The sequence below is a fragment of the Lonchura striata genome, chromosome 3 (genome assembly GCF_046129695.1).
Source record: "Lonchura striata isolate bLonStr1 chromosome 3, bLonStr1.mat, whole genome shotgun sequence".
Lineage (NCBI taxonomy): Eukaryota > Metazoa > Chordata > Aves > Passeriformes > Estrildidae > Lonchura > Lonchura striata.
This window is the reverse complement of record NC_134605.1, coordinates 33,993,690-34,015,382: the sequence shown is the minus strand read 5'-3', so window position 1 is coordinate 34,015,382 and position 21,693 is coordinate 33,993,690. Positions and strand designations below refer to the sequence as shown.

Genomic DNA, 21,693 nt, shown 5'->3' with positions numbered 1-21,693 from the left:
GAAAGCTCTACACAGTAATGGAAAGAAGCATTCCTTTTGATGGGATAGGAATACAGAAAGTCTTTCATTCTCCACTCTACTGTATTGCAATTTCTTATTCTCAGCCTTTTAAGTAAAAATTAAATAAAGTTTTCTACAGCTTGAAGCCAGACTTTCTAGAGATCTACATCATTTATCTCCTAGATAAATTATAATTTATCTCCTCTAAAAATAATTTATTTCTCCTCTATCCTCCTAGATCATGTTCTATAACTTCCCATGTATGTTCTTTGCTTTGCATATCTGTGCCAAAAGTTTGAATAGTGTTATCTGCCTGTGTGAAAAAAGACAAGGAAACATTCAAAAGAGGATCCACTGAATGGGGAGCACATGTCAGGGATGGAGCCCATAAAGCTTGTAAAACCCATAAAACCACTGAATCTAAGGGTGACAATTAACAATCATTTTCTTTGCTCATCAGTCACTTCCTTGGGGGGGATGCTCTTTAAAGATGTAGATATTTAAAGTGACTTGTTGACCTTTTACAACTTATTTTGCTCATCTAGGAAGAACAAGCATGGCTGTGAAATCTGTCGGTGTAAGAAGTGCCCTAACCTGCCTTGTGGTAAAATCTGTCCATTGGGCTTCCAGCAGAACAGTCATGGCTGTGTTATCTGCAAGTGCAGAGGTACGTGCCAGTGCATTCCCACCTCTAACTACAATTTGTTTTCAAAGCAGGTGGAAACCAGGCTGAAAGAAAACCAATACTGCACAGAATATTTACAAATTGAAATACAATAACTGAGAGGGAACCAGTTCAACATTGCTCACATAAATGTATTGTTTTGCTGATGTTTGTTATTATCTATTAATCTGGACTTCAACAGAAAGCTTTCATCTCTGCTTTCATCTCCCACTACAAAGTCACAAAAAGCTTGTTATCATTAATAAAATTAGGTCAGGCTCTTAATAAGCAACTACTACTAATAAGCTAATTGAGGGAATTTTTTTCAGTAGTGATGTTCATCTTGCCTTCTTCACCATTGCCTTTTCTTTACAAACAAGTGTTGTATTTTATAAATATTCAGTATATCGCCTAAAATTGGAGTGCTGTTTCTTGGATGCTTTTCGGGCAATCTTAATGAACAATGAGTAGAAAGAAGAGCTGCCCAGGAGAAAGAACTTGGTATTCTTAAGCTAAAAATTTCATACATGTCACATCCCAAACCTGTAACCACCATGTTCAAGATGGATATTGAGATCAGGTGTTCATTTGTTGTCTGCCATATACTTGTGCTGCTTTCAGCACGTTTCTTCCTTACAATATTTTCAGGTTATATTTTGTATTAGTCTGGGTATCAGACTTCCTTCATTGCTCATCTCCATGTGTTGCATTTAATAACTTTTTGGTTTTGCTCAGTGTCTCCCTGATCCTAACTGCTTTTTCATGCTTATTTTCTTTGACTCTTACTTATGTGTTTTGATTTCTAGCTGTAGTCAAGTAGCTTTGATTACTTTCCCATTGCTTTATGTAATGACCCTATTCTCAACTTTTTGCTATTTCTTCTGCATTTTAAAAAAACTATAAAATGTAAAAGAACAAGCTATGGGAACATAGCACTGAAAGAAAATATATGAGTTCTTGAAGTCACTCTCCTGTAATTGAAGGCAAACATGCAATCATATGAATCAAAAATATCCAACATTCTTTTTTCTATGTAACAATATACACTGCAGACAGCTTAAGAAACTTCCAGACTTCTAGCAAAATAAAAGTTGCAATGTTATATTTTGCAGATGTGAGAAGCAGAGATGTTATTGACATAAGCTACAATATATGACTTTTACTAGAAATTAGAATTTTAAAAATTGAATAAGAAAGGGTAACTGCTGAATGGTGTCCCATTGAGATAATTCTTATCACTGAGCTTGTCATTTGTCTCCATGTTCACAATCAGAACACTTTTGCTGATCATAATGCTGTGAGTAAATACACACAAAGTGTTCTTTTCGATGTACCATAATTGCCACCCAGACTATAAACTTTGGTCACTAATTATGTGTTTGCACACTTTTAAGTCTTCTCCTTAACAAGTATGGATTTTAAAATGTGCACAATTATTTAGTGAAATTAACTTGATACATCTCAAAGTAATATTTACTGTTGTCATGTTCATAAAGATACCAAGCCATGAGAATATCACTTCAATATCACTTAATTAGCAGTTTTGTCAAAGAATGATTAGAACAATCACCATTACATTCTGGAGAGAATGTGAGTCCTTGTTAAAATTTTGACCCAGAATCCTTAAATAAGGGGAAGGTTGTGTAAATCCCCTGCCTGTGAATTAGCTACACTTTCTAAATTGCTTCTGCTAGAAATAGCTGGTGCTAGGATTAATAGAACCATAGAAGTACAGGCTGGAGCAGTGCTGTGACAAACTGAGAGTCCACTTCTTTACCCTTGCAGATGTTTGTATAATATTTAATATTATACAAACATCCTTGACAGATGTTTGTATAATATTTAATTTATTAAGAATCTCCACTTTAAAAAGACACAAAAAACTAGAACAAAATAGAAAGTGGAAAAAAACCTTTCTAAAATAGTGTTCTCTTGTGCTTAGAAACATACAACATTTTAAAATTAATTTTCTAAAATTATTGTCTCCCTTTATACACATTGAACTGGTTACTCCTTGTCCTGAGCTTAGCAGACATATGGAGCAGCTAAGCACCATTCCCTTTAGAATTCTTGCAATATTTAAGGGGTTACAACTGGAGACTTATAAACATTTTTTGGGTGGGAAATGTGTTTCTAAGTCAAACAAACCCAGTTACTGCAGTTTCTCATCACTGTTCAAAAATTTGATACTGTGCTTTAGCCATAGTAAAATCTTTGACTAGTAGAAGTAGTAGTTCTGTATTTAAATTTACAGTGCTCCTGTAATTGTGTCTTATACTGAACTTTCCTCTTCTGCAGTGGTATCACACCACACACTTCCTTTTCTTGTGAACTACTGTACCTCAGATCATGTCAACCATACCTCTAGCTAGTTACTCCCATTTTGTATTTACACATTAAATTTTTTCAAATATTAGCTTTTCTACTAATTGTTTTCACTTTCCAATTTTTAATTACAAGCTCAGTTTGTGAACTTAATTTTGAGTACCTGTTTATGTATGTTTATCCAAATTATGGAGTGTACTTTAGAATATTTCAGGAAAAAAGTCTGATTGCTTCAGATATCCTTTTCCCTTGCTAAATAAGCAAAGTCTTACTATTTAGGACTTCTGAGTGTCAATAATAATTTTAATATAGAGCAGTATTCCAGAGATATTAATTAAATACTTTTATATTAAAGTATGAAAGTATAGTAACTGAATTTAAGTTTTTTTCATAGTATTTCTGTTCATGCAACAGGTTGAAATCTGTTCTAAGAAGTATTTTATCCTTATGCATTATTTTTGTTTAGTTCACAAAATACTATACTAATGTAACTTTTGTGTATTGGCTTTCTGTTCTGATAATGTGCCTCAAACTAACTTTGTACCATCTGCTTGTGAAATCATCTCTGATAGATCTGCCACAGCTGAAGAAGTGCTGACCTACATACTAGTGTACAAAAAAAACAAAAAAAAACCACCAAAAAACACCAAAACCAACAAGCAAAAAAGCTGAACACTTCCTAAAATTACATGTAAACATACTACTTCTCATACATTATCCTTTTTTAAAAGAAAACTAAGAACTTATTACAATAACCTTATATATATGTCAGCAGAACATTGTTGACATACCATTGAAAACAAGTCAGTTCATTGAAAAACTGCTTCTGCATTCTTCATCATAATAGTGATGTAGATGAGGGAGTGTTTGGCTCTAAATTCACTCTACTGATTAACAAAGAATATGTTGAGGCTAAATCCCACAGCACTTAAATACCTCTTAAGATACAAATGAAAGATACAAATGAAACAAACTGCTTGTATGTTCTGACAGAATGCAAGTAATGCCACAGTCTAAGCTACTGTATTCTCATCTCAGTAAAAGCTAAAAGAAATGAGAGATTAAATTCTCATCGTTCTCTTCCAAATATCTCATTTATTATAATAATATAAACAAATAATTTTTCACAGGAAGTATTTTATGGAATATTTCCAGTATCTACCATTACCTATTAGCACCTGATTGCAATTTTTTATCATTTGCAAAACCATCCACATGTCATTTAAATGTTTTTATATTCTACTTGCTATCAGATACATTATAATCTAATGTGCTATGGTATTTAAATATTTCATTTAAAATATGCTTCATGCTATCTGCTGTTTTCCTCCATTGCATTCCTCCTTTTCTTACATTATTTACACACTACTGCATTTCTGGTTGATTAAAAAAATACAGGTTCAACAAAAGGAAGTGATTATATTTTCCAAGGAAATACTACAGGAAATTCTACTGCATCCTATTGTCCTTTTCAGTGTACCTTTTAGTTGTTTCCTGTGTGTTACTTTAAGTGTAAATGATAGAACCATTATTTACTTGGTCTTATATGTGCTTTAAAAATAAATGCAGTCCAGTCACAAAGTTGGTGTTTCTTCCTAAGCAGCAGATGCTTATCAGGACATCTCATTTTCCTTTGGTTTTTGCAGAAGCAACAGCTTCTCTTATGCCTCCTGTTAAAACAGGCTCTTGCCTGTCCATGGATGGGCACCGGCACGAGAATGAAGAGAGCTGGCATGACGGCTGCAGGGAATGTTACTGTCACAATGGACGAGAAATGTGTGCCTTGATCACCTGTCCCGTTCCCAGCTGTGCCAACCCCACCATACATCCAGGGCAATGCTGTCCATCATGCCCAGGTAAGACATGGTTTCTTCTGCATGCTTTGTAATCAAGTATCATTTCACTTGTGTTCTGTTTCTTAGTGCACTAAAATAATCTCATGAATACTTCAAAAGTAGGCAGAAATGAAGGTTTCTGTGCCCTAATGTAACATGATGAGTTGCTGTCATTAAGTTCTCAGCTGTGGAAAATGGAAACTTACATATTTAAAGCATATGCAAGTTGTGGGTCCTAATATGTTAATCTTTCACACACTGGAATCTTTAAACTAGTAAAAGTTTCTAGTCTGTTACTTATAATAACGAGTATTATAATAAGCCATTACATTTTCATTTTTGATTTTAAAGTGGAGTTTTATTAAAATGTATCTCCTGATGAATGTTTTATAATCCCTCAAAGATGTACACAAACAGATGTCTTAAGTAATTGAACATTATGATTTTGTGTTCTGAGGGAAGGCTCCTATACCACCAGCAGAAGATTATTTCAATACTTTCAGTGGGAAGGCCAAGTACAGTTTATGTTGCATTCCAGTACCATTTTAGTACGTGTTAATATGAAAAACATCTATGAAAAAGAATGGGTAGAATGTAACATTAATGCCCTCTATTTACAGAATTATTCCTACAGTATTTTATGTGCCAAGTAGATTAATTTGTAATACAGTGATATTCTCTATGACTTTATTGGAACTCATATTAGGAGTAAGAACAATGAGGCTCATGAAGCTCCTATAAATAGAGAACAGTATGACAGTACTGGCAGGATATAAGCAATTATGAACTTTTTCTATTTCTTTGTAAAGAACTGGAAATCCTAGGGGCAAAATAAGCAGATCCTCTTTCTGAAAGTGACAGAGAATAGTGCATTCTCCTGGTGACCTAAGATAACCAATCTCTTTAGATTGCTTAGACAAATGGTGATCTCCAATCCAGTTCACACCTTGTGGTAACTGGAAAATCAGTAAGTCCCCAAAAGGATGGAAGATTCCAAAGGGTCTGTCTCTCTTTCAGCCTTTTCACAATGATTTGTATAGTATTATATATATGTATATGGGTGGGGGCAGGTTAACATATCCGTCTTGCCTTACATAAACAAACAAGAATCAAAATTTAAAATGTATGGTGGTTATTCCAATTGCAGCAATTATCTTGTTAGGTCCTCAAGACTCATCCTTGAATTCATTCTACTGTCAGCATACTCGTGAATCTTGACTTACTGAATATGTACCGAACACCTCAGAGCATTCAAATAAGAGTAATGGAATTTTGGTCTTTCAGCTGGCCAGCAGCTAGTTCTTTGTCTGTGGAGAGTGAGTTTGGGTAAATTCATTCACAAGCCTAATGCTGAGTTTGTGGAAGAAAGGTCAATATGAAGTTAGCAGAACCTATTATCTCACACCATACAGTTCTTGTGGATGAGATCAGCATTTGATTCTGAGCAGCAGCAATGTTGGTCTCTTTTATAAAAGAGCAGTTACTTAGCCAGCAGTGTCATTTCCTTCAAGAGAGAGGGTCTGCATAGGTTTCTCTGTCTGACATCAATCCTGCTTTCAAGCCACTGGTCACCTAGCTTCTGTGTAAGCAAAGTCATATTTGGTGTCAACTCTTACAATGCTTGGGCAGATACAGCATTTTAAAGATGGCATAAGTATAGGGATTACTATGGCCATATTAGTCTCAGTGTGGGGTTTTTCCCCCACTGAGGTCTTGCATTTGTTAGAAATGTAATTCTGATTTTATTTTGCAACATATTGATTCTCCACTCATGATGTTAAATATATCATGGCTTTAAGTAGATTGGAGTACAGTTTGGAATTGTGAGACTGAGAGCATGTCACTGTATGGCATGTATCTACCATAAGTATATTGAAGTAATTAGCAGTCCTGATGTACTGGGTTTGGAATTGCACTCTTGACCTATCCACCGGGAAGTGGCAGCTCTCAGAGATCATTTTGCAAACTGAAAAAAAAAGTGTGGTTATATTCAATTCCACATTTAGTTAGTTTTCAGCAGAGCAAGATACACACCAAGTGCTAAAACGTCCCTTATAATCATGTTTCTACATATTAAGAAGTTTATATGGATCAGCACAATGCTTGTTAAAATCTTATGGTTTCCTGTAAGGTTTAAAAGCCATTAATTGCTACTGTTCCACAGAACTGTGCTATGTAGAAAGTGTGTATTTGTTAGACCAATTGTTTCTTGAGGTGATGAGTTGCACATCTGTGGGACTTTAGTTGCCGTGATACATCATTATCAGTGCTGTTAAGGGAGCAGTAGGCAACATATACACCAGTGCTATCTGGTTGTGCTTTTCTTATCAGGAACAGTAATGAGCAAAACAGGCCTGTGACTTTGCAGAAAATTAAATGCAAAGGAGATGACTCAGAAATTTTCCAGAAAATCTTAGCGTTGCTTTTGCCATGATGAGTTAAGATGCCATTGCATAACACGTAAGATATTGTTCCAGCTGAAATAATCTAACAGGGACAAGGCAGCAGACTAGCCATCTGCAAATGGCATTTCAGGTAAATGCTGCTGAATTGTGTATGTGGTTCACAAATGTAAGCAATTGGAAAAGCATAGCATAAGCAAATTGGTGAAAGATAAAATAATTCCCTAAAAGAAAAGGTACTTTGTGAATAGAGTAAGATCAGCCAGAGTCAGCTTCCTTGAGTTCTACCTATCATTCTCCATGAGTGGCCTTTCCTCTACGTGGCAGTGTCATAGAGCAAAGGGCACAAACGCTGTTCTCCAGACAGGAACAGCAGTGCTAGAAACATGAAGAGAAGCCACAAGCACTTTGTGAGCCTTGGCCTGTCTAAATGACTAGAGGAGCTGCTGTACACTTAATTTTTCTCTCCTTAACCAAGATATTTGGGTTAGGATGATGTTCATATTAGGCATCATTATAATGAAGTAGGAGAGAGAGGCACCTTCAGAAAGTGGTTTAGAGATGTAGCACGATTAGCAAGAAGTCATTTTTTTTCTTCTCCTCCATTCAGCATAGGAAACCTGAGGAGGTTCTGTTCTTAACAGAGGCACCTAACTTAGCTATCTAATGTTAAATGGGTTGAATTCAGGCTGGAGGCCATCATTTAACTGAAGCTTCACTTTATAGCCTGTAGCTTTCAAACTCATGGCTTTCACAGCTGAAAAAACATGGTGTGTGAGGCATCTTGGTATCTATATAATGCATAGAAAAAGCTGGTGGACTCACTCGAGGTCCAAAACAATCAGCATGGTAAGCAGGCAGCTGTTACTGCCCTTATTGCCCCTAGTGTGGGATAGGCGTCAAAGGATTTTAAGCAGGCTGAGGATGGTAGCATAGCCTTTTCTTGATGGTAAGTGCTTAAGCACTCAAGGTACCAGATAGGTTTCTTTATTTATCTTCTAAAACACCAAGAGGTGAAGATGCCCTAGAGGCTGGAAGACACTCATGATGAAAAAGGGAAACAGTTTCAGTTCCTTCCTTAGCATGAAAGAGGTCAAAATTGTTCTCTAAATGGACAAGGGTGAATCTTTTAGCCAGGGCTGCAGAGGTGATGTAATTGATTGTTTGAAAAGAAAGTAAGGTTAATTTTTTGAGATACAGTTACTGGAAGGATAAGACTACACATTGTGGCATTTCACTGTGGCATTTCCTTATATCCAGGTGGGTTTTTTTTTCCCAAATATGGCAGATACTTTTTATTACTTTTTTTTTAATGGAACAGTGATGAAGCAGTTCCACTGATGTAAGTGCTTATACACTTTTAGGGAGGTGGGGCAGGGTTGGATTCTGTGTTTCACTTTTCCTTTTCTGGTGGGCTGGGGTTTTGAGGAGGGGGGTTGTTTGGTTGTTTTTTAAATGTAGCATCTAATGATACAGATGGTATAGACACATACCTATTGGGAAACTTAACATTTACCTGGACTTCCTAAATCCCAGAGGAGAAGCTTACTTATCCATCCTTTCAGGAACTGTATCTTGCCGCTATCTGAAGTTAATATTTGGCAGTTAAGAAACTGTCTGACCATTAGAATTTTTCAGAAAATGACAGTGTCTCTTGGAATTCCCAAATCACAAGTTAGTTTGGTTTTTTTTCTGAAATGCCAAGAATGCTTGAAGTTATCTCTGACTTATATTAACTAGTCTTTATTCAGACTGATTCTCAAATTGTTTCTTGTTTATATATTTCCCATTTTTCATGAGATGCAGGTGCCATAAAGTCAAAAGAGCTTCATTAAGAATAATTATGTATTTTTAATAATAACAGAAATTCTTCATCTTGTGTACAGTTGTTAATTATAAGATTCACAGTTGATTTTACCTCTCTTTCAATGCTGTTTTTCACAGATGAAATAATAGTGCAAAAGCCAGAGCTCACCAGTCCATCCATCTGTCATGCTCCTGGTGGGGAATACTTTGTAGAAGGAGAGACATGGAACATTGATTCATGCACACAATGCACATGCCACAGTGGACGTGTCCTGTGTGAGACTGAAGTCTGCCCACCCCTTCTTTGTCAAAATCCCACCCGCACACAGGACTCCTGCTGTCCACAGTGCCCAGGTATGTGCTGACATCCAGCTTTCATCAGAGCCCTTCCTTGATCTGAGGATGTCTGATGTTTCAGTATGAGAATGCTTCAGTGTCTGCTCAGGTGGTTGTTGTGGTGCCTTTGTTCTTCAGTTGTGTGGAGTGACAGCCTGCAGTTCTCTAATTCAAGTGCAAAACTTGATGGTGTGCAAGAGATCTTATGTGTAAAGGGGAGTTGTGGCCCTGAACTTGGAAAACTTTGAAGGCAATCTAATAATGTAGGGATTGTGTAAGAACCAGAATACTTGGAAGGTTTATGAAATATGCACTCCTTTATGGAGACATGCAGGGTTAGAGAAACTTTGAAAGCAGTCAAAGTGTTGGGTAGATACAGGCTTTTTTTTCTTTCTACAAACCTTGGTTTCTATGAACCTTTTTATTACTATCTTGCCTATTTGGGATTTGGTCTCAAAAATATTTCTATTTGCTTTTACCTTCACATGGTGTCATTCTGATAGTCATTTCAAGGCAGCAGAGTAATATCAAAGCATTCCAGCCTGGCAGGTATGCCAGATTCCCCCTGGACTGCCTCACAGTGTCAAGAAGATAACAAGATATGCTTTCCCCCAAGGAAAGACATTCAATTATAAATGAACATAAATTACTATTTTACATAGCACATGGGGGAGTTCATTGCAGTGGAAATTTAGTACAAACCTGTGAATTGCATGTAAAGTCACTAAGAAACACCTTTATTCAAACCAAAAATTAAACATTTACTTTAGGAAAAAATAGAAATTAGGTTTTGCCATTAGGTTTTGCTACAAGGTATTTGAGTTTAGGTGTGGGGCTGTTTTTCCTGACAAAATATTTTCAGTAAACAAGGTAGCCAGTTCTCCTGACTTACATATTTTCATTATTAATAATGAGCATTTGTTTACTTCAAAATACTGTTTTGGAGGAGCTGATCTTTCCTCACTTGCTATGTAATAAGCTTAGTCTCATAACTTCATGCAGGTAGTTTGAGAACCTGATCTCAGTGCTCTTATGAATCCTTTCTTTTCTTCTCTTTTTCTTAGTCCTGTTTCTTGACCTGTAATGTCTGTTAAGGTACAGCTTCATTGCAGGAATATGTGTCCCCCATGGATGGCTTGAGAATTAAAGCAAACCATTGGCATCAGGCTGAAGCATGATCAAGTTTCATTTGTTTCTCAACAGCTTATAATTAGCTCATCTAAGGCCACTAGTGAAGGTGACAACAGCATAATAGCTTTTCACTTTGCATCATTCAAAGTCTTGGGCTGACATGGTAGAAGATGGGATTCAGGTTTTAGATCTAAAATTTAATCTCTCTTGTTTGAGATTAATTCCTATACACCATGCAATTTAGAGCATTCAGAGTCACTTTCTGAGGGGCTGCTTCTGATGATGATTGTTTTTCTCTTTGCTCTCCTTTTTCCAAATTTTTTGTCTTTATTTTTTTTCTTGTTTTATTTTCTTTTTTATTCTTTTTTGAGTAAACTCAATAAAGGTCTAAATAAACATTATGCTAGAGCATATAATGAGGTCTTCATCCCGTTATAAGAATTGAAGAGGCATGAGACTCTGTCCTTGTAGTTCTTCTGAAGTAGCAAGACAATGTGTAACAATTCCATTGTGCTCTCCAAGAGGGAACCCTCTGTTAAGGAGCTCTGAGAGAAGTTGCCCACTTTAAGTTAAATAACCTAATCTATTTATATTTACAGATGAGACTCTTCAGCCCTCTCCATCAAGCAATGAGAGCCTGCCCAATTACTGCAAAAATGATGATGGAGATATTTTTCTGACTGCTGAGTCCTGGAAGCCCAATGTCTGCACAAGCTGCATTTGCATGGATGGTGTGATTAGATGCTACTCTGAGTCTTGCCCACCAGTATCCTGTGACAGACCTGTTTTGAGAAAGGGACAGTGTTGTCCTTACTGTATTGGTGAGTGAATAAAAACAGTTGTGAACTTGCTCTTCCCTTATTGGGAATAAGACAGAAATTTTATTTCCAAACTGAAATGCTTTCCCTGAGATGCAGTCTATGTCACCAATTTGAACTGGAGAGTAAAGTCTGCATGAGGATCTTTAAGGATCATGAGTTATGGTTTTTAGGTAGAAGAGCATAGAGACATACATCTAATTTGCCTACAAACTCCAGAGGTTATCCTCCTGGAATCTTGGTAAGACACCTTACTGGATAAAGACATTACAAAAAATTTATTTTATTTAAAGGAAGAGCAATCAGCAGGGCAACTAGAGTAACTCTCCTTTTGATATGTTAAATGGGTGCAAGGAACATATTTCATTTTAAAAGAAACAAAAAGTGAGCAAACCAGACATCTTTGCAGGAGGAATGCTCCATCGCATCTAATTAAACTCAAAAGATGAACAGTTGGGCTGTAGAGATGCATGCACCAGACAGATGTTCAACCTATTCCCAGAATTCAAGGTCAGAATGTAACAAAATTTTGACTTTTCAGATGGAAAAGTTTGTATCCAAACAATGTAGGCTACAAGTAGCATTTATTGCCCAATATCAGACTTAATAATGTGTTATCTACAGTCTAATCTGAACATTAGTTCAGGATATAGGAAAAAAAACCTGTTAATTGTTTAACAGGGTAAATAGCTGGGATTGCTATTTCTTCTGCCTTCATAGGGGATCTCAGTTTTATAACTTTATTTTCAGCCCAGCTTTTGTCATCAAAGTAGGCTTCTCTGCGAGTTTACTTGATAACTTTAAAACCTGCTTGCCAAATGTAACCAAATGTAACAAAGGTAGGAACCCTGTTAAAAAATAGTATCCTAGAAATTTTATGTAAATATCCATCGGGAAAAAAGAAAAAGACAACTGAGGTGTGGCCAGCTGGGAAGGATTGACTGAGCAATCTAGTAACTTCTTGGCTCAGAGGGAATCCACACCAGGCAGAGCTCTCAAGTTTGCCTCAGCCACAGGACAGAATCACAGCTACTCCAAGTCAGTCAGTCACAGGGCACTGTTTCCAAGCATGCACAACCTAAGTCAATCTAGTTTTGTGCAGAAACTTCACTATTTTGTAATTTCAACTTTAGCAGCATCTGCAGTATCAATTCTGCCCTTATGTACCATATCTCTAATAAGGCATCTAAACTAAAATACAGGGAAAAATGGAATTCCATTAATGATAATATCTTGAGATAAAAATAGGGAATATATATATATATTTAAATACTAAAAATGCATAAAGAATTAGGGCCATGCATTGGTGTTGAATTTGGAGCTGAAGTAAATGGTGGTTGCTCCAGACAGTGAAAATTTGCAGGCATTTTTAAAGTAGCAAAGTTGGAGATTACTGATCACTTTTCCATTGCATGTTGAATAGGAGTATTTTTGTACAGATGACTTCTTTTGTGAGTTCACAGTAAGTACAAAGGCTGTAGGATGGAAGCTGCTGATAGAGAAAATTCATATAATGTACTTACTGAATTTAATCTTTGTAGCATTGTTGGAAAGCATTCAAAGGTTACTTCCCTTAATTTGCAAAAGTAGTAGGGAGAGATACAGTAGAAAAGAACAGTAAGAAGTATAAGAAAATTGATGGGCTTTAAATATTTAATTGAATATGTGAGTCAACTTGCCCATCTATAAGCAAAACAATCCTTCATCAGAAAGATGGTAGAAAGATTGTGAAGTATGTTCAGACATTGATACAACTCTTGAAATCTTTATATTGTTGCAAATAGAATAGCTTTATTAACATATACAGTTTTACATTATGTACAAGGAATTTGATGGAAGAATGCCTGGAAAAGTTACAAAGTACCCAAGTTTCAGTTGCCTTTGGCACCCTACTTAAGATTCCTGATGAGGACATTTTGAGGCGAAAGTACAATGTTAATCCTATTACTATTTCTTCTCATGGTTTGCATACAAAATGGAGAGAATTTAAAGATTCTTTTACAAGTGTCTTTCTGCAGGCTTTTCTTCCAGTGGGTTGGAATCATAAAATAATTTTAATCCAGAAAACATTTTAACATTAAAAAAATATATAGCGTGTTTGAAAGTTGGGCAGTCAAACCAGTAGAGTCAGAACATGAGCCTTAATATTGCACTGGAGAATTCTATGGGTGAGGAGGGAATGCATCAGGGGAACTTCTGCAATATGAGCTACAAAAATGAAACCTTTAAAACACTACATTTTGTATGTCAGGTTTGCAAATATATGCACAGATCATGTAGACATAGCTTTAATTAATTTACTTTGAATCCCGTATAGTTGTATAATATTGCAAATACTTAAATGTGTGAGCTATGAAAACTTAACAATTTTTTTTAGTAGCAGTTACTCAGCAAAGCAAAATTCAGTAGCCAGATTTTAATTAACACTCAGATATAAAAATTTTCAGCGATGCTACATTTTATTAAACCATGTTGTCCAATGTAGTCAGAATGTTTTGTGGTTTAAATAACTGAAATTTGTGGATATTTAACCTTTTTTTATGGCTTCCATGAATTATATATACCTTTGCATACAAGACAAGTCAGGTCATGCACTTAATTTTCATCTTTGTGGTTCTTGCTGGTTTACCCTTCATTTTTGAGAACTGTGAAGCACATCTTTGTACAGATTCTTTCTAAATATTTTTATGCAATACTTGATAAAGTGTTTAGAATCACAGAATTATTTATGTTGGAAAAGACCTCTAAGATCAACAAGTCCAGCTGTTAACCCTGCATTGGCAAGTCCACCACTAGATCATGCCTAAAATGCTGTGTCTATACATTTTTTAAATACCCCCAGGGATGGTGATTCAGTCACTTCCTTGGGTATTGGCAACCAGTGGAAACAAGCCTTCTTCATTTCTTGGAATTTCAAAACTTATGCAGGATCTTGGCACTGCATTATTTATTCTGCTTCTTTCTGGATCCAGTTTGTATAAACTCAGCTTCAAAATTTTATAGTTGTGGATGCTTTGTTGTTTGAATCTTCATCCTGTGTGTTCAACATTCGTCTTTCTCATGCAAAAAATATTAATTTTGAAAGATAACTTTCTAGTTTAGAGAAAATAAAGGGATATCTATTTGATTAGAAACAAGATTAGTCTTCTGCAGAAAACAGTGCAATGACTGTCCAGTCATTTACCAGATGAGACTGATTTTCTGGTGCAGCTAGAAGAAATTTGAGATAAGTGGGTAGAGCTAGACACTGAATTGTGGTTTTTGTATGCAAGTTTCTTACCTCAAGCCTGTCTTGTTTCCACTGTCTTTGAGCACCTGTTGGTGTTGTGGCCTTCATCTTCATCCTTGTTTATACTCTCATAGAGATGGACATCAGAACAGGAGACAGTCACAGGATAGGACTTTAAAATCTCCTCTTGAGGTTCAAAGGTACAGCACCGTAATTGTGATTTTACCTTTGCTTATTCTTCTAAAAAAATATTTGCTGAATAAATTTGTGATGTGTTCTTCACAAATTTGGAAAAACCTGAGCAAGTTAAAGAACTTTTCCAGACAAACCAGCTGCAGAATTGAAGAAGGTGTCCTAAATGAAGCAAGGTAACATTTTGGGAGCTAATCTGAATGGGCCAAGAGTGGTCAGCTTTAGGTCTGCATAGGTAACGAGCAGCAGAGGTGCACTCAGGCAGTGCCTCACCCTGTCCCCAGACACACCTTCCTAACACAGGGTTCTGCTGGCTCTATATGTCAAAATGCACATCAGCTGGGGAAGAACCTAATGTCCTTCCTGCAGCTGGTCTCCATCTTTTCCTCCCACTCTTTCTTTCCCATGCCCACACCACATTCACTTACAAAATCTACTTGGGACCCATACTAAAAGCCATGCAAGCCATGAGATACCAAGGACCTCGGGAACCATTTGTGCTTTTCAGATAATTCCACTAATGTTTTCACAATACTACTTCTTGCTGGTCTTCTTTTGTATTTGAATTTACTCTCTCAGATCTGTTGGACTGGTCTGCTGACTACTAGCCTTGTTATTCCAGATTATGTCTCTATTATGTTGTCACTAATTAAAACCTTTACTCATGGCCAAAATATATAATAAGGCTGACATAATGTAGATATCTCTAATTGGCATACTTAGAGATGTAATCTGTGTGAATATTAAACCAGTATTTATCTGAAAGTTTAAGTTTATTATTTCATTCTGTTATCTCATTCATATGTTTAATGTGCAAGCTCATGTCATCAGCAGGTTTCAAAACAATTTCTGCCACTAAGAAACAGCACTGCTTGGCTTTTGGCGTTTCTGCTGTGTTGTTTTTTCGCTATCCTTAAAGTGCTCCAGGACCAAAAAACATCCTAGGCTAAGCAATTCATTACTTCCTTCTCAGTGAAATAGAGAAGACTGCAGAGCACTTAAAAGGCTTGCATGGGATGCAACATTTAAAAAGTGGTGTATTGAATGCCTAGGCAAAAAGACCACATCAATTTCCAATTTATATAACATTAACCATTAAAAAATGTACTGATTTTAGTTATTGCTCTTTTCCTGGGGTTTTCCATTGATGCAGTTGTAGGGAATTATCAGATCCCCTTCAAATATGTTTTATCATTGCAATCTAAGCACTTCTAGTTCTTTCACCTAAGAGTTGCTCCAATCCTTCTTGGCATCCTGCCGAATCTGCTTTTTTAAGTATTCTAGACAGAGTTCATCATTATTTAGCTTTGGTAGTTAGAAACTTAGGTTATGAGTTTGGGGTTATTTTAGCTTAATAGGATTGACTAGGAAACAAAGAGGAAGATGAGTAGTTGGTGACCTCAAACAGTCAAAGAGAATTAATTTTTCTTCATTTTCACAGCACTTTTGATATCATCTTTTCATGCCCCAATCATCCATCCTCTAGCCTTGTGCATTAAGGAAATGAGGAGCAGCAGCCCAGGCTAATTATATATTTCATAAAGAAGCAGAAATGACATCTTTTTCACAAAGATTTTCTGGAAGATGAAGAGAGGATGTTTTGATTACAGCCGGGATTTATTTGTGGCAATTGTTTTGCTTTTGTGTCTAGGAATGAAATGTGATTTGTGTGTAATTAGCTGTTACTGCAGGATCACAGCACTGTTTTCCTTCCACAGAAGATACAGTTCCAAAGAAAGTGGTCTGCCACTTCAGTGGAGAAACGTATGCAGATGAGGAACGCTGGGACATTGACAGCTGCACACACTGCTACTGCCTGCAGGGTCAGACTCTCTGCTCCACCGTCAGCTGCCCACCTCTGCCTTGTGCCGAACCCATCAATGTGGAGGGAAGCTGCTGTCCCATGTGTCCAGGTAACGTGATGTGACAACCCAGTTTATTGTCATGCTGCTTTCCTAGGGCTGATAATAAGGTTTTTTAATTGTGTTTTGAATGTCAGTCCGTGTTTGAACAGCATCACAAAGGCAACAGACTTTTAGAGATCAGGAAAATTATATTCTTAACAGATCGACACATTGTGTAAAAACATAGTTTGAATTTCACTTATTCTGAGAACTGAGAACTGAAAAATTACTTGCTTGCCCCTGTTTTGTCCTTTCACAAGGCTATGGAAATATGTTAATGAAGTGAAAAAATTAATATCCTCACATCTCTGCAGATTGTGTCACAGTGGTTAACATTTCTGTCTTTTCTGAGACTGCTGGTTTTTTTTCAAATATCACATTGCTTTATTTTTTACTTTATCTTGCCTAAAAGCAATGTGACATTTTCTTAGCTATGGGGACAAGGGACATAAGAATTGCAACTGGTTTTTAATGTGAGTCCTGATATACTTCTGCAGAAGTTTGCTCACCTTATTCAGTAAGTTGATAAGTACTTCTGCCAGGACAACTGGGGAGATTCAGCAGTATCCCTTCTTGCAATTCCCCTCCTTTGAGGATTGAAAAAAAAAAAAAAAAAGCAAGGCAAAGAAACCAGTAGGGACTGTTTACATATCAGCTGAGAAGATCAGCTGAGTAGCCTTCCCTTCATTTTGGGGGGTGGGGGTTGTTATGTATCATAGAGGAGCAAGCCTGTAGTAAAATATGTATTCTGAGATGGAATTTTCAAAAGCAAGTTTGTCCACACTAGTCCTTTATCCCATTCACATTATGATAATGATAATGGCAACAGGCATGTATCCCATATGGAATAAGTTTTCAAATAAAATCCCAGGCTAATGATGAAAATATGGAAACAAAATACTTTAAAGGACAAAGCACTGCAAATGGGCAAGTGTATTTCCTCATTAATTAATTAAGAGCAGCACTGAGAAGCTAAGCATCCTGCAAGTTGTGAAAGACGTTTTTCTCATTTCACAGAGATGTATGTACCTGAACCTACTAACATCCCCATTGAGAAGACAAATCATCGAGGAGATGTTGAACTAGAAGTACCAAACTGGCCGACACCGGGTGAAAATGATATAATCCACATTCACAGAGGTCAGATCTAATATAAACTGGGATAACTTAGGAGTGTGTTTATTCTTCATGTTTCAATGCATCTACTTTTTCTATTCAGATAGTTGTATCTGAGAACATTCTTCAGTGCATAATTCACTGCAGTACATGCATTTTGCTTTGAGTAAAGATGAGTCAGTCGATTAAATTATATGTATACATTTTGGTCTTATTATCTCTCCATGTTCTGCATAAAAGAAATATCTATGTTGATATGATGGAGTTCTATAAAAGAAAGAATACAACAAAATAATGAATCAGAAGTGATTCTTCAGTGTCTTTTCTGATTCAAAAACTAGAAAGCAGACCATTGGAGTTGATATACCTTCATTTGATCAATTTAACATTCTCAGGAACAGATAAAGGTGGAAAAACATGTACTACAGCCCAGCATATATCAGAGCCATGATGTCAGACCTTAGACAAAAAAAACACCTCAGATATAGTGACACACAGCCAATAAAGTTGTCTAAGGATGTAAATACATCTTCTGTTTAAAACTGCACTGTAATCTTATTTCAGCATAGAGGAAACACTGTGCCACAGTTTTTGTTAACCTCTTCTAATTGAAGGACAACCCAAACCAAGGGGTTTTTTTAACCTGAGGATTTTCTTTTTTTTTTTTTTTTTTTATCTGAGGATGATCTTATAGCATTCTATTGTTTGGAGAAAGGATGCATGAAATGTAACTGCTTTACAAAGTTTTAAGCTTATGCTTTTATAACTCCAGCATTTTAATTTCTCAAGCATTAGTAGCTGGCTTGCAACTATCCTGCCTGGGGATTATAAACACCTACTACAAACTGTGAGGGAATTTTGTATATGTCATTGAAAGTTACCATTCTTTGAAATTCCACACAAAACTTGCTACAGTCTAGTAGACTGCTGCAGTCTATTTTCACAGGCTGAGTGCTACAAGTATTGTAATACACTCTCAACAGATGAAAGACTGAACAAATCGTACTTGTCCTACCAGCTTTTAAAAGTAAAAAAAAGAAAAAATTACTTTCATCCTAAGATTTCCATGTTCTCCTCAGCCTGGAAACACAGTGTGATTTTTATACAAGTGGGAATTTGGTTATGATCAGATAAGATCATGCAAACACAACTGAGTTAAGAGGTTCTTGTCAGACTGTGGTCTTCACTGTGGTTTAGGATTTCTTTCTATCTCCTCTCTTTTTGATGGCCTTTTCCTGACTAATATAGTCCCTCTACAAGATACTAGCTGTTCTAATTTATGTAAATAAGGTGGCATTGCAGGAAAGAAGGTCCAAATCCTTATGAGTGACAAGATGTACAGTAGAGACTTTTATAATTCCATTCTTCCTTGTGGCCAAGGCTCGTTGATAATTACTAACAAATGCTCCCAATTGCCCTGCAGACATGAACCATCTCCAGGGAGAACACCGGAGTGGCAGCGGGCCACACCCCAGCGAGGATGCATCCGTCAGCTCTGTTGCCTTGGTGACAATCCCCATCACAATAGCTCTGTTACTGATCATCGTGCTCCTATTTATCAACCAGAAAAAGCAGTGGATTCCAGTGTCCTGCTACAAAGCTCCAACAAAGGTGCATGTCTATTTCCAGGATATCCCATTTTCACAAAGCAGGAACAAAACATTGTGGAAAATCTTAAGCAATTAAGAGGCTGTTAAAAGTCTGGGAAAAAAGCTGCTGCACATCTGGGGCAACCAGGTTAAGCCTTTGTGTGGTGCTGAATTAACAGAGAACAGTTACACCAGCCCAGTTGGGATATAAGAATACCAGAGCTCCATTCAGAAGATGAAAAATGGTGACTCTGAAGAGAGTCTTGGTCTGTTACTATGTCTAGCATAAGCCAACTTTAACAAAAGTCCAAACCCTTTAATGGCCAGTTTGATTTTGTTTTGTGTTTATGGACTTGAAACTAATAGACTTTTAAAATTATGTATGGGATACAAAAATTGTATTATTTACTCAATATTTCCTTTCTCTTTCAACAGCCTTCTTGCCTAAACAATCAACTGGTATATGTGGACTGCGAGAAAGGTACCAGGGTCCAGGTGGACAGTTCTCAGAGGATGCTAAGAATTGCAGACCCAGATTCAAGATACAGTGGATTTTACAGCATGCAGAAACAGAATAACCTACAGGCAGATAATTTCTATCAAACAGTTTGAAGAATTGCACCCTTGCCAAGAATTTAAGAAAGAGAGACAGAGAAAGAGAGACAGTCTGCTATTAAAATAAAACTAGAATTGTGCAGTTGCTTAGTGGATTGTATTGGATTTGTGACTACATGTACAGCTCTAAGACCTTTCTGGGATGAGCTCTGACTCCTGCAATGTGCCAGAAAAAGCATTCCCACTTTTCCTTGAGATAACTGACCAAGTGTTTTCTTAGAACCAAAGTTTTGAAACTTGTTAAGATGTATTTGCTTGTAACATAGCTGTAGAGGTTTCTTGGGAGGGGGAATCAGGGGCTAGGGGTAGGCAATGAAGTAAAAGGAAGCTTCAGAGAAGAAAAGCTGGTCATTCTTGGCTGGAGACGAAAATATACTGCTGAGCAGCAGGATAGTGGTTTATCTTGTTGCTCTGAAATTGCATCTGTTGCAGCAAAAGCCTAACCCCAGGTGAAAAAAAAATAAGAAAAGGTCTGATTATTTTTTTCCAGCTGTTGCTACAATAATATACTCCTAGAACAGAATTTGTCACATCACAGGTGTGGTGTAACTGCAAATATTTTTCTATATGATGAGAAGCTGCAGTAGTTAATGAAATAGCAAGGAAAATATTATAGCAGAAAATAAAGGGTGAGTTTATTAAGGATGTATAAAATTATACCTTGTGCTGCTTTTTGTTTTTATTTTTGTTTTCTTCAAAGCTGATTGGCTAGATTAGCCAGACTTCAGCAGAGTTAGCAAATGACTGGGGCCTAATTCCTGATATGAGCACTGGATCTTTTGACAGCAGTATTGAAGGGAGGAAGGAAGGAAGGATGGAAGGAAAAGTCAAGAACACCATGCAGTTCCAGGGGCTTTTGTTTGTTTGTTTTGTCTGTTGTGGTTTTGTTTTGTTATTTTATATCAATCTCTGGTTGTTCATACAGGAGAAGGAAAAATATTTTTGTTGGACAAAGCTCTTGCGTACAAAAGAGTAAAAAAGAGACTGTTTTAAGGTTGTTGTTTTTTTTCCTGTTGATGTTCTTATTTACTGGTATGCAGATTTAGAAACTACTTCCATGCTAGGAAGCTGCTTAGTTTTAATTGTATATTACTCAAGCACCTTTTCTGAAGCTCAGAAAAAAAAGGAGATCATGCTTCTTTAAACTTTAGCATTATAGGAATATTTATGTAAATATAATTATGCTAAAAACAACAAAAAGTATTTGTATGTTTGTGTATATATATGTATATACAAATGCATGTAGGTATACATATGTATATATACGTGCATGTGTATATACACTATACATATATATACTGTATATATAAAATACTATATACAGTATATATTTTTTCTGGTTTTTTTTCTTGTTGAATGTATTTTTATCTGAGAGAGATTTTACCCAGAGCAGAAACAGATAACAGGCATTCCATATCAATGCTTAATTGCTTGTGAGTTTAGGCAAAACAAGAAAAGAGCATCTCATTCTACCTACAGTTTGATTTGATTTGAATGTGTTTGTGTGTGTGTGTGTGTGCACTCTTGTGTTGGCGTGTGTTCAGTTCGTGCACGATTATAGCAGTAAGCATTGCTCTTGCTACTTGCTACATTTCAGGGTGTTTCTTATTTTTCTTTTCCAGTTTAGCCTTAAAAAGGCTTTTTAATGAATGCATTGGCTAGAGACACTGATGACAATATACATGCAGCACTAATCAACTCCATAAAATAACATAATCAGCTCCTGGATTT

General features: G+C 36.4%; 1 protein-coding gene across 2 annotated transcripts in view; it reads left to right on the top strand.

The window, feature by feature from the left end:
• CRIM1 (cysteine rich transmembrane BMP regulator 1) overlaps nucleotides 1-20,406 on the top strand; it is a 171,579-nt gene extending 151,173 nt beyond the window's left edge. For both annotated transcript variants that reach the window (XM_021528080.3, XM_021528076.3), the window contains 8 exons: nucleotides 546-667; nucleotides 4,636-4,845; nucleotides 9,171-9,386; nucleotides 11,099-11,320; nucleotides 16,457-16,651; nucleotides 17,660-17,782; nucleotides 19,182-19,369; nucleotides 19,783-20,406. In XM_021528080.3, coding sequence (XP_021383755.1) covers nucleotides 546-667; nucleotides 4,636-4,845; nucleotides 9,171-9,386; nucleotides 11,099-11,320; nucleotides 16,457-16,651; nucleotides 17,660-17,782; nucleotides 19,182-19,369; nucleotides 19,783-19,959 — 1,453 coding nt within the window. In that variant the 3' untranslated portion in view covers nucleotides 19,960-20,406. The remainder of the gene's footprint in view (nucleotides 1-545; nucleotides 668-4,635; nucleotides 4,846-9,170; nucleotides 9,387-11,098; nucleotides 11,321-16,456; nucleotides 16,652-17,659; nucleotides 17,783-19,181; nucleotides 19,370-19,782) is intronic.
• Nucleotides 20,407-21,693: the final 1,287 nt, after the last annotated feature.